This window comes from Heterocephalus glaber, unplaced genomic scaffold (genome assembly GCF_053883595.1).
Source record: "Heterocephalus glaber isolate CG9 unplaced genomic scaffold, H.glaber_assembly_v1.0 deba00000937, whole genome shotgun sequence".
NCBI lineage: Eukaryota > Metazoa > Chordata > Mammalia > Rodentia > Bathyergidae > Heterocephalus > Heterocephalus glaber.
In genome coordinates this window covers 6,806,547-6,818,871 of record NW_028258173.1, presented here as the reverse complement: position 1 = coordinate 6,818,871, position 12,325 = coordinate 6,806,547, and the positions used below count along the sequence as shown (strand labels likewise).

The following is a 12,325-nucleotide window of genomic DNA, read 5'->3' as shown; positions in this document are numbered from 1 at the left end:
ACAAATATCAACCAGATCAATGTATGTATATTATCAAAGGAGCCCCCAGTTTTTTCTTTCAAGTACAGTTCTAGCATTCATCTCATTGCTTGTAGATTAAACTTTCTAGTGTCGTCATTTGTCTTTTCTCTCTGCCCAGAGTGTGCTGGCACTGGGGGCACAGCCGAGTCTCTTTCCTCAACACATGATGTGAATCAAAATTCAGATCTGCTCTGAAGCATTTACAGAACCAGCACTTCAGTCTTCCAAAATACTCACCATGAATGTCACCTTCTCCCTGGAAAAGAAAAGACAAAAATTTACTTCCTATTTTAATTTCCAACACACGGAACAGTCAGAGACGAGGGGCTGACATCTAGACAGAGTCAAATGTGAAATTCCATTCTGATGCAATCAAGTGAGGAGCAGGTGGCAACCTTTACTCAACCTGGGACAACGCTGTACAACAATTCTGCACAATAAATTGCCCCAATCCCAGTGACAACACACACACACACACACAGAGGTGATAGTTACTTTAATGACCTAAAGCCAATTAGCATTTCAGAAGATCTTTCATGAGAACGGGAAACCAATCTATCCTCCACTTTCTCTCCTTTTCCTTCCCCAGATGCTGAAGCACCCCTGAGTCCAAATCTCCCGACAGCTGTTCCCACGCCAGGCAGCCACTGCTCCTCTGTGCTATACAGTCCTTAGTCAGAAGACGTCCTTCTAGGTGAGGTCTTTACACAGAGTACACCCCGAGGCTTCACAGCACTACTCCTCTGCAGATACTCCTAAGAGTAATACCGGTAACTAGGCACGGTGGTACAGCCCAGGAACCCCAGCACTCTGGCAGCTAAGGCAGGAAAATCAGAAGTTCCAGCCTAGCCTGGGCAACTTATGGAGACCCTGTCTCATAATTAAAAATTTAAAAATGAGCTGAGATGTGGGGCTCAATAGGAAGGCCTGGGTTCTATCCTCAGTAGCACTAGTGCTACACTCTCCTAGAGTTCAACTCAAAGAAACACCTGCAAACTACTGAAATAGTCCTTGAACTGAGAATGCTATTCTAATGAGATAAAAAGGAAGTTAGTGTGACCCAGAAGTCCCCAAAATCACTACTGAAGGACCTGAGATGAATCCTTATGGCAAAAGAGTGGATCATGGGCCGGGGATTTAGCTCAGTGGTGCTGCCGCCTGCCTCGCAAGCGCCTGCCTCGCAAGCGCAAGGTCCCGAGTTCCATCCCCGTACCAAAAAAAAAAAAAAAAAGAGTGAATCAGGACACAGAGCAACTCACTTGTCTGACTTTCCTCTCTATTTACAACTCTTCCACCACCAAGATGGCCCAGTCCCTTTTCTAAGTGCTGTGGTGTAAGATTCCAGTGGCAGAGCTGAAACTTAGTAAAGAAGGGAAAGTTTCATTTCTGAACCCTCAGCCTATCTGTCTTTCCCCCTGACCTTCAGATCGAAGAAGTCTCCAGCGCTTCCTTCAGAGGAGTTCCTTCTTTGGGGTCCAGAAGACTCCAAGTCTTCCCTGCCCCCACTAGACTTGGCACCTAGAAACCAAACATACTTTCTTGAGGAATAAAATAGAAAGACCTAAAGCAAAACACCTTATATATCACGAATGGAGGAAACTGTTTCAGCTGACGGCTTAAAAATTCCACAAGAGGGATTAAATACCCTACTCCCACTTCAGTCCCTATATCCTGATCCATCCCATAAAATCTCAATATTTCCCATTTCTTTCTTATCATGTTAAGCTTGAATGACTGTTCATTACCACACCAAGCTACATTTTGATTAGCATAAAACCAGCTGCTGGGTACAGTGACACACACCTGTAATCCCAGCTATTCAGGAGGATGAAACAGGATCGAGAGTTCAAGGCCAGCCTGGGCAGCATAGTGAGACCTTGTCTCAAGATCAAAAGGGGATGAGAGTTGAGGATTTGGCTCAGTGGTGCCGCCATGTGCCTCGCCAGTGCAAGGTCCCTAGTTCAATCCCTGGTACCAAACACCCCCTGCCCCGGCAAAAAAAGGGGGGATCGGAGGGCTGGGGATTTAGCTCAGTGGCACCGCGCCTGCCTTGTAAGAGTAAGGTCCTGAGTTTGATCCACAGTACCAAAAAAAAGAAAAGGCTGGGGGGGTGTAGCCCAGAACACATGTAAAGCACCCATGGGGTTCAATCCCCAGTAGCAAAAACAAAAAACAAGAAAACTTCACATCCTGGCATACTGGCACACGCTTGTAATCCCAGCCCTCTGGAAGCTGAGGTAGTGGATCTTAAGCTCAAGGCTAGCTTGAATTATGTAGTGAGACCCTATCTCAAAGAAACCAAACCAAACCAGACCCAAGCTGGGGACATCCCTTGGAACAGTGATCACAGATGAAAGCAGAGCAGTACCTGCTGACTTGGCCCAAGAAGGGGGATTTTCTTCAGGTGTCCCGAAGATGCTGGAGGCCATTTTGTTCTTCCTCACAGGCTGTTCTGTGGGTTCATCAAAGCCTAATGAAAAATTGGATCCACCACCTGGAGGCCGCAAAACCCTAGAGACAATGGCAAATCAATAATTTCAGATTCTACCAAAACATACTTTCCAGCATCTTTCACTTCATTTCCCTCAACCAGCCATTTTTGCCCTCGGTCCCCAAGAGAGCTACTAACTCGAAAAAGGAACTGACTTGCTCTGGCATCAATTCAATGCTGGAGATTAAGATACCAAATACTGCTGTGCCATTATTAGTAGTACCAGATAGGTTGGTGTGTCCTTTTAAGAAACATGAAAAAAACATGCCAGGCGTGATGGCACACACCTGCAAGCCCAGCATTTGGGAGGCTGAGGCAGGAGGACTGCCATGAGTTCAAGGCCACCCTGGGCTACACAGCAAGACCCTGTCTCAAAATTTGAAAACTAAAAGAGCTTGAGAGAGAGAGAGAGAAATACAAAAAGGCTTAATATGTACTGGCCTACTGGGCTTAGCTAAATATATCTGCAAAGACATTCAGAAGTCCCACGATGAATACAGGCATATGTACTGCAAACATGGACTAGTAAAAATTTTAAGAATTTTTTCAAAGTTTAGAAGAAGCACATCTTGTTATTTCTTTATTTGAAAACCATTTCCATTTTTATTTTTAACTACAAGAATTAAGGGCAGCTTAGTGATTTAGTAAGATCCTGTCTTAGAATAAAAGTTATATGAGGGCTAGAGATATAACTCAGTGAGAAGGCCCTGGGCTCAATTCCTACTACTGCAAAAAATGAATAAATAGATAAAAGTTCCCTTGAACTGGCCAGTGGTGCATGCTTGTAATCCCAGCTACTGGCAGGCTGAGGTAGGAGAATGGAGAGTTTAAGAATAGCCCGGGCAATTTAGGGAGGCCCTATCTCAATAGAAGAGAAAGAAGGGCCAGGGATTTCGCTCAGTGGTTTTGCCACCTGCCTTCTAAGCGCAAGGTCCCGAGTTTGATTCCTGGTACCAATAAATAAATGAATGAATGAATGAATGAATGAAGACAAAGAGCTAGGGATGTAGCTCAGTAATAGAGCATCCCTAGGTTCGATTCCCAGTTAAAAAATAATAGTCACCAAAAAAAATAAAATAAAATAATAGTCACTCTGACCAATTTAGGTCAAAAGAGAAAGCTCATGAGTGTCATCTGCATCTCTCTCTCCACACACACACACACACACACACATTTTTTAAGCTAGTGTCTTGCTAACTTGCTAAACTGCCCAGGTTTGTGATCCTCCTGCATCAGCCTCCCAGAGTGCCGGGATTACAGGCATATCTCACCATGCCCAGCCCACGTTTTATTTTGTTTTGGTTTTTCGGTACCAGAGATCGAACTCGGGTCCTTGTGCTTTCCAGGCAGGCGGCGGAACCACTGAGCTAAATCCCAGGCCCACCAGCCCACATTTTGACACATAGCATTTTTACTACTCCTTCACTCTAAATATTTTCTCTTTTCCATTTCTTTCTTTGACCCATGAGTTTTTTAGAAGTATATTTTGAAAGAGCCAAAAATAGAGGTCTTTCTAATTTCTTGATTTACAACTATAAAGTACAAATCAGACAACAGATTCATATGACATGAACCTTTGAAACTCGAGATTTTCATTATGGCCTACTATGTGCTCAATTTTATACATCTTCCATGGGTGCTTGAAAAGTATGTGTATTTGCCAATGTTTTCTGTGTTTACTAGTACTAGGTTAAGCTTATTAATTAAACTGTCCAAATCTTCTGGTTTAAAATGTTTTACCACTTACTGACTCTGTCATCAACTTTACTGTATGGAGGGCTTGCCAGTTTCTCCTCAAAATTTTGTCAAGATAGCAGCTCTGCCTCCAAAATAACTGTCCCTAGAGTATTTCAGAACAGTAGGGAAAACTGCAATAGGTCAATGGCTAATGACTGTGATTAACAAAAGATAAGCCAGGTGTGGTGGCACACACCTGTGATCTCAGCACTCAGGGAGGCTGAGGCAGGAGGATAACAAGTCCAAGCCCAGCCTGGGCAATTTAGCAACTTAGCAAGACCCTGACTCAGAATTAAAAATTCAACCTTACTAACCGTGATAATCTATTTTCTTTTTTTGTTTCATTTTGTTTTCTGTCTATAGTTTCTAGTATGTAACTCCCTCTTCAAGGAAGCCCATAAAAACTAGAATCCTCTTACCTAAGGAGGGTCAGTCATGGAAACTAATCTCTAATCTTCCTCTGCTTTTCTTAAAAGCTGGCCATACCAGGGATTTAGCTCAGTGGTTCCACCGCCTGCTGCCTGCCTCCTGCCTCGAAGGCGCAAAGACCCCAGGCGCAAAGACCGGAGTTCAATCCCCAGTACCAAAAAAAAACCAAACTGGCCATAAAGAAATTCTCTGGAGGGCCTGGGATTTAGCTCAGTGGTCCCACTGCCTGCCTCACAAGCGCAAGGACCTGAGTTCAATCCCTGGTACCAAAAAAAAAAAAAAAACCACTGGCCATAAAGAAATTCTCTGGAAGGCCAGGGATTTGGCTCAGTGGGGCTGCGCCTGCCTCAAAAGCACAAGGTCCTGAGTTCAATCCCCAGTACCAAAAAATAAAAAAGAAATTCTCTGGAGCTGTGAGTATAGCTCAGTGGTAGAGTACTTGCCTAGTATGTGGGAGACACGGGGTTTAATCACTAACACCACAAAAAATAAAAATTAAAAAAATTAAACTGGGCATGGTGGCACATTCCTGTAATCCCAGCACTTGGGAGGCTGAAGCAGGAGGATCGCTCTTAGTTCTAGGCTAGCCTGGGCTACACAGTGAGTTTTAGGGCAGCCTGGATTACATACTGAGACCATGCCTCAGAAAAATAAATAAATAAAAATTTAAAAATAAAAAAATTAAGAAGAGGCTGGGCATGACTACCTCAGCTACTTGGAAGGCTGACACAGGAAGACTGTTAAATTCCAGGCAAGAGGATGAACCAGAACTCTGAGAGTCTGAGAAAGGAAGATCAAAAATTTAAGCCCAGGGCTGGGGATTTAGCTCAGTGGTGACGAGCCTGCCTTGCAAGCTCAAGGTCCTGAGTTCGATCCCAGGTGGGGGACAGGGGGGTGATAAGCCCTGCCTAGGAAATGTAAAGACCTAGACACTTGTCTCAAAATTAAAAATAAAGGGGCTAGGGTTATAATTCAGCAACACCGTGCCTGCCTGGCAAATGTAAGATCCTGAGTTTGATTCCCAGTACAGAAAAAAAAGAAAAGAAAACCTGGGACTTTGCTGGGGGTAGTTGGTCTTGGGGCCTGAGCCTTCCATGTGTGGGATCTAATGCTGTCCCCAGGTAAACAGTGTCGGCGCTGAACTGGATGAGCAGACACCTAGCTGGTGTGTGCTGCTCCAGAACTGCCTGCCTGTCTGCCATCGGGAGAAAGCCATACCTTTGAGGTCAGTCTTTTGTGCTGACTGCCTGCCATGGTTTGAGAGTAGAGATAAAACACTGGAGTTTGTTGTTGTTGCTTTGTTTTTTCCGACTCAGACTAGCAAATAAATGAGCCTTTTTGGCTTTTTGTTTTCAAGACAGGGTTCTGGCTTTGTAGTCCAGGTTGGCCTCAAACTCATGATCCTCCTGCCTCAGCCTCTCCAGTGCTGTGATTACAGGCATATGCCATTATGCCCTGCTTAATAAAATTAAATTTAAAACAAAAGGGAGTGGAAAAGATTTTTTAAAAGCCATCTCAGCACTCTATTATGAGAGTATAAAATTGTGCAAACTTTCTGAAGACATGAAACTGGCAGGGCAAAATGGAACTTTGAAAGTATTTTTCCTTTAGAGATAAGGGGCTCCTCCAAACTTCCTCAGACTCTGGGATGAACTCACATTCCCACCTCTGCTCCGCCCAGATAAATGGACAGAATACACAGACACCATCACCGGGAGGTCAAAGTCCAGTTTCATTTCCTTAGAAAAACCAGGGAGGGGCCAAGGATTTAGCTCAGTGGTTGCCCCCGCCTGCCCCACAAGCACAAGAACCCACAAGCACAAGGACTGGAGTTTCCCCAGCACCAAAAAAAAAAAAAAAAAAAGAAACAGCAGGGAGTGTTCTAGTCAGGAAGGGAAGAAAAGGCCTGAATGTGTCCACTGTCTCATTGTGTCCCCGCTCTGTTCCTTGCTAGGAAGGACCCTAAGACACCTGTTCACAGTAAGATGGTGACTCGGGTGATGAGGACCCTCCATCTCCTTGGAGCTAGCATTCAATAAATCCTTTTACCATTGAGACAGGGTCTCATTATATAGCACTTTAGGCTGCCCTTGAATTCAGTATGTAGCCTAGGCTGGCCTTGAAGTCCTCCTGCCTCAGCCTCCAGAGTGTTGGGATGATAGTGTGTGGTATCACACCAGGCTCTTCCTTTTTGCCAAAATAAGTAGCCCCCTTTGATTTGGTCACGGGTTAACAAATGAACATGAGGGTATCCACCTCAGTGGCCAGTAGCCCCCAGTTTGAGAAACTGCCTAACTCTCCATGGCCTCAGTTTTCTCCTCTATCAAATGAGAATATTACCATTATCTCATAAGACTATTATTACAAGGCTATCATATATAATCTGGAACATGGCAATCATGTACATTAGCTATTATTATAACCAAATAGATGTCTCCACAACACTATCCCGGGTTCCTTCTCACTGATGGGATTTCAGTGGCTTTTTGGTGGGGAGGCTGATCTTCGGGATGGAACCCAGGAAGCACTGGGCCTCCCTAACCCTTCCATGTCTTCATTCTGAGACAGTGTCACTAACTTGCCAGGGCTGCCCTTGAACTTAGGATCCTCCTGCTTTAGCCTCCCCAGTGGCTCACCTTATTGTCTTCTTTATACTCCATATTTTTCTGTATCGTTACTACTCTAAAATTCCCTTAAAGACTGTGTCTGTGTTCCAGAAATTCCTAGCAATGTTTCTTTTGACAATACTTCTCCCCACTATCCATTCTGGATAAATGTGATTACTCATTCACCTGTGTGCGTTCTGGATCCCCAGACAGAAATCCTGGCTGCTCAGCTCCTTTGCATGCATAGCCTGACACCCTGGCATCAGCCCCCAACACCACCCCTCACTAAACTCACACATTCCATTCCTGCCTTTAGTGGTGACCCCTGCCCTCTCCTGCCCCCTTCTGTGCCAGGGTCCACAGCCCAGCAGAAACTGAAAATCACACCAACTCTGCCCTCTAGCAATGTGGCCTGTCCTCAAACAGACCGTGGTGGCTCCAACCACCACCCCACTAGTCCAGCCTGCCACTTTCCTCACTGGGCCAAGGTTTATCTCCATTTCCACCTGCTCTCCACCCTGCTCTCGCTGCCCCAGTCCAACTCCCCGAGCTGCTCCCAGAGCTGAAGAGTAAGAGCCTGGGCTGCAGGGAGGATAGGGAGGACACTCCTCTCCCCTGGGAGTTGCCAGCTCTCCACCAAGAGCCAGATGGTGAACGCTTTTGGCTCTGTGGATCAGGTCTTCCTGAACTACTGACTGCCGTGCAGCACACAAAGGCAGCCACAGAAAACATGAAGATGAGTATGGCTGCCTCCAATAAAATTTGATACATCAGCTGGGCATGGACACTGAATTTTAACTTTATTTTCATGTAATTTTCGTAAGACAGAAACAGTGTTTTTCTCAATTGTTTATCAATGTAAAAAATCTTCACAGTTCAAGGACTCTGCAAAAACAGGTGAGACTGAATCTGGCCCAGAGGTGAGAGTTTGCTGAGCTCTGCTGGGGCAGTCCAACAAGCTCTGGTCAGGAAGGCAGACTCTGCCTCTAAGAAGCTCTAAATAAGTACCCAGTATGAGCTAGTGGATAGAGCTTGAACCCAAATCCTCAGCACCTGCCAGGCACATTACAAATGCTCAGGTGCTTTGATGGGATAACATACAATCACCTTTTTCTCTTTTAACTACACATCTGTATAGCAGGGCATGGTGGTTGCACACCTGTAATGTCAGCCATCTGGGAGGCTGAGACAGGACTATCTCAAATTTGAACTTGCCCACCATAACCAATTTAGTGACTTAGGGAGACCCTATCTCAAATAAATAAATAAATAAAATTAAAAAGAGCTGGGGATATACCCCAGTGAGAAAGCCCTGGGTTCAACCCTTAGTACAGCAAAAAAAATTAAAATAAAATCAAATCTCATTATTGGCCCTCAAGACTCCACTGCATTCCTCTATAACATGTGAAACATTTAAAGGGCCTTTTTTTTTTTTTTTGGTAGCAGGGATCAAACTCAGGTCCTTGTGCTTATGGGGCAGGCACCAGAACCACTGAGCTAAATCCCTGGCCCTAAAGCTCCTTTTTTTTTTTTCACTTTATTAAATTCTTTTATTGGTACATTGTAGGTATACAACACAACTACATTTCTCATTGGGAATTGTACCTTTACATAATGCATCTTGGTTCTTATTTATTCCTCATTCCTAGCCCTCCCTTCACTCCCTCCACCCTTCCCTATTTACAAAGACTTTATTTCCATTTTTTCCATTTCTCATCATTTTTCCTTTCCCTTCTTTCCTTTCCCCTGCCACTCCCACTACTCCTACCCCTTTGGACCTTTTCTTCCTATTTTGCATTATCGATTATTCATTCTAATCATTGGTACATTTTAAGTATACAATATAATGACATTCATCATTGGAAATTTGTACCTTCACATAGTCTCTCTTGGTTCTTATTTTTCACCCTTGCCCAGCCCTCCCTTCAACCCCTCCATTCCTCCCTATTTACAAAGATTTGTTCCTATTTTTCCATTTTCTCTTATTAATCCCATTCCCTTCTATCCTTTCCCCTAGCCCTCCCACTTCCTTCCCCTTTGCCCCTTTTCTTCCTATTTCACATTACCTATTATACATTTAGTCCTTATTTACACTTTCAGTTTCTCACACCAGAGAAACTATTCGGTATTTATACATGTGTGTCCTATTTATTTCACTTAAGAGTATTGCCTCAATGTGCATCCACTTATAAAGCTCCATTTTTAAAAAAATCTTGGCTATTACTCACTTAAACTCACTGTATAAACTAAGGTAAATGTAAAAAAAGATTAAGATAAATGTGTTCAGGGATACATTTTATCAAGATAATTTTAACCTTAATGAAATTGTTTAAATTACAACTAAAGGTATGTTATAAATTCTTACTAGGGTTTTATCTCTTACGTTAAAATCTGAAGGGATTAGGTTTTTATCATTTGTACCTTAAATCAACAAAGCGCCTGAAATAACAGAACCAAAATCAACTTGCCTCCTAGGGAGCCCCTCATGCCTTAGAGATCAGAATGATTGTCTTTACTGATCATAATTAAAACCTCCTGGATTATTTTGGCCAGATGAAATTCTTCATGCATAATGCAATTTCATGCATTATTTTTGGTGAAAGAGAAGGAAGGAAGGAAGGAAGGAAGGAAGGAAGGAAGGAAGGAAGGGAAAGGAAAGGAAAAAAGGACAGATAGACAAACACTGGTACCCAAACACCAACTTCAAAGCAAGTAAAGCCCTGCCCAAGCCAACTTCTGCAGGTCCACGTTGCTCCTGCAACAGCAGGTAATACCTACTCCGATGACGTCAGTGTTGTAGAGCCCATTTGTAATATTGAGACTTCCCCAAACAAAGGATTTGATCACAAGACAAAGTATTTCAATTTCATTCTTTACTATTCTTTCTGAACCACACACAATGAATCAGGATTATGTATTGAAGACTCAACAAAAACATGTTCCTGTATTGTAGAAAAAAATTTTTAATTTACTTCTTTTTTTAAATCCCAGTTTCCATATGATCTTTGCAGATCACTCTGTACCACACTAAATTTATAAGGAGGTTAGAGCCAGGAGAATGTTACTGAAGAAAAGTTTAGTCGAATGGGTAAGATTATAGAAAGAGAAAGGTGAGAAGAAAATGACAATGGTACAGTAAGTACTAAGATCACAATATAGGAGGAAAACTAATGGCAAGTATGAACTAAAACATTTATCTTGCAGAACCAAAAATGACTTCTCACATCTCAAATACACATGAAAAAACAAGCAACATTCATTTGACCTGGTTACTGAATTCTTTACAAAGCGCTAAACTCAAAACCAAAGGATAAAACCTCAGATTCCACATTATCAACAGAAAGTTGACACAAAATGGAGAACCATGGCTCAATGTGTCTCTGTGTCCTCTAAAAACAATTATCTCCTGGGAAGGATGACAACAGAAGAGGGAATGACTAGTATTTTCTTCACAAGTTCCCCACCCTCCAGTAACCTTAAGTGTTTCCAATCTTAGCCATTCTTTTCTACATGGCAAAAGTGAAAGGCAATGTCACCAGTACTTCCTCCTAAGCCTCCTCTGCTGAGGTATGCTTTTTGTTCTCAAGTTCTCTAACCCCTGTGAGATAGATATTGGTGCTTCACGACCGTATTCTTAGCCCCACAAAATGGCTCCCTTTGTGCCACTTGGCCAGGACCCCAAGGCTGGCCACACAGGAGTGCAAGTCGTGATCAATAGGCAAGATGCCCAGGAAAAGTGGAATCTAATCTTTCTCCAAGCCTTGAGGAAGATCCCAGAGATGCCTATCACGCACCTCACAGAACAGTGTACAATTAGCTGAGACAATGTGGACACCTTTCACACAACCCAGACCCTTCCACCAAGTTAATCAAGGGCTTGGAAACGGGTCCTAGTTCAAATACCCGGCCCAGTGCCCCCTTCCCAAGGGGGGAACTGTGATGGGTGGCAAGAAAAGGCCCCAGCTTCCCAGGTGGAGATACTACAGAAGAGACAATGGATGTCTCCGGCCCCGCCCAAGAACTGGAAACCTCCTCCGGCAAGGCACCCAGGGCCAGGAACGAACTCATCTGGCAAACGTCAAAGGGGAATGCGAAGAAGGTGGGGTGCACAGACCGAGGTCCGAAGGTTTAAGCGCAGAAAACCCATTCATGCTGGCTCGTCCCCCCTCGTGCTCGGAGGTAGGCACGGGGAGGGGGTGGAGACGGGGTCTGTCTCTCCTTTGTTAGAAGAGGGAGGCACTTCGAGGAGGGGCGGGACGGTCTGCGTCCCGAAAGGGAGTGAGGGGTCGCGATGACCAGCCCCGACTGGCCACAAATGCACCTGCCGGGCGGGCCTTGGGGAGGAATGGGGACAACCGGAGGGTCGAAGCCTTACTGACCCGGCAGAACCGGTCGCGGGATCTGCTCGCTACGCCCAAACTCGGGGCCAGCATATGCCCCGGGCCAGAGCCAGGAGCGCGTGGCGCGGGGGTGGGACAATGGACCTGACCACGACGCCCCAGCAGACCCGCGGGCACCAAGGGGGCCACGAACACCACCCTGGGGGACCGGGCCAGCCTCGCCGCGGAAACCAGAGCGAACCCTCCCCAAGTTCTCGTCGATCACAACCCACCGTGCTGCGAGGGGTGGCCAGCCCCGGCCGCCCCAGCGCTCGCTCCGTGGGAGAAATGAATGGAGAGCAGTGGGATCCGGGCGGGGCCGTGGCGCCCGGCTCGCCGTGCGGCACAAAGCAGCCCCGCTGAGGAGCCTGCCGCGTCTGTGCCGGAGCGAGGCGCCCCGGACGTTTTACCACCAACGACCGGCTCCTAGCCCCTAAGCCCCCCGGCGCCTTACCGGGAGCTATTCCTGCTGTTGGGGTCGACACCCTTGAAGGTGGTGGTGGTGGTCATGGCGCCGAGGAGCGAGGTAGGCTGGTGCAGGAGCAGAACGGGGAAAGGGTCCGACCCGAGTAGCGGAGGGTTAACTCCAAACACACAGTAACCCACCACGGCCGAAGCCTCCGCCACCGCCTGTTTGACCGGCAGCCACTTTTATAGAGCCC

At 45.4% G+C, this 12,325-nt stretch overlaps 1 protein-coding gene across 1 annotated transcript in view; it reads right to left on the bottom strand.

Annotated features, from left to right (window-relative positions):
* Jpt1 (Jupiter microtubule associated homolog 1) overlaps positions 1-12,325 on the bottom strand; it is a 17,553-nt gene extending 5,228 nt beyond the window's left edge. Inside the window, exons 1-4 of the mRNA XM_004860646.4 lie at positions 12,118-12,325; positions 2,390-2,532; positions 1,442-1,539; positions 259-277 (exon numbers count right to left, since the gene is read on the bottom strand). Of these exons, the coding sequence (XP_004860703.2) occupies positions 259-277; positions 1,442-1,539; positions 2,390-2,532; positions 12,118-12,173 (316 nt within the window). The 5' untranslated portion in view covers positions 12,174-12,325. The remainder of the gene's footprint in view (positions 1-258; positions 278-1,441; positions 1,540-2,389; positions 2,533-12,117) is intronic.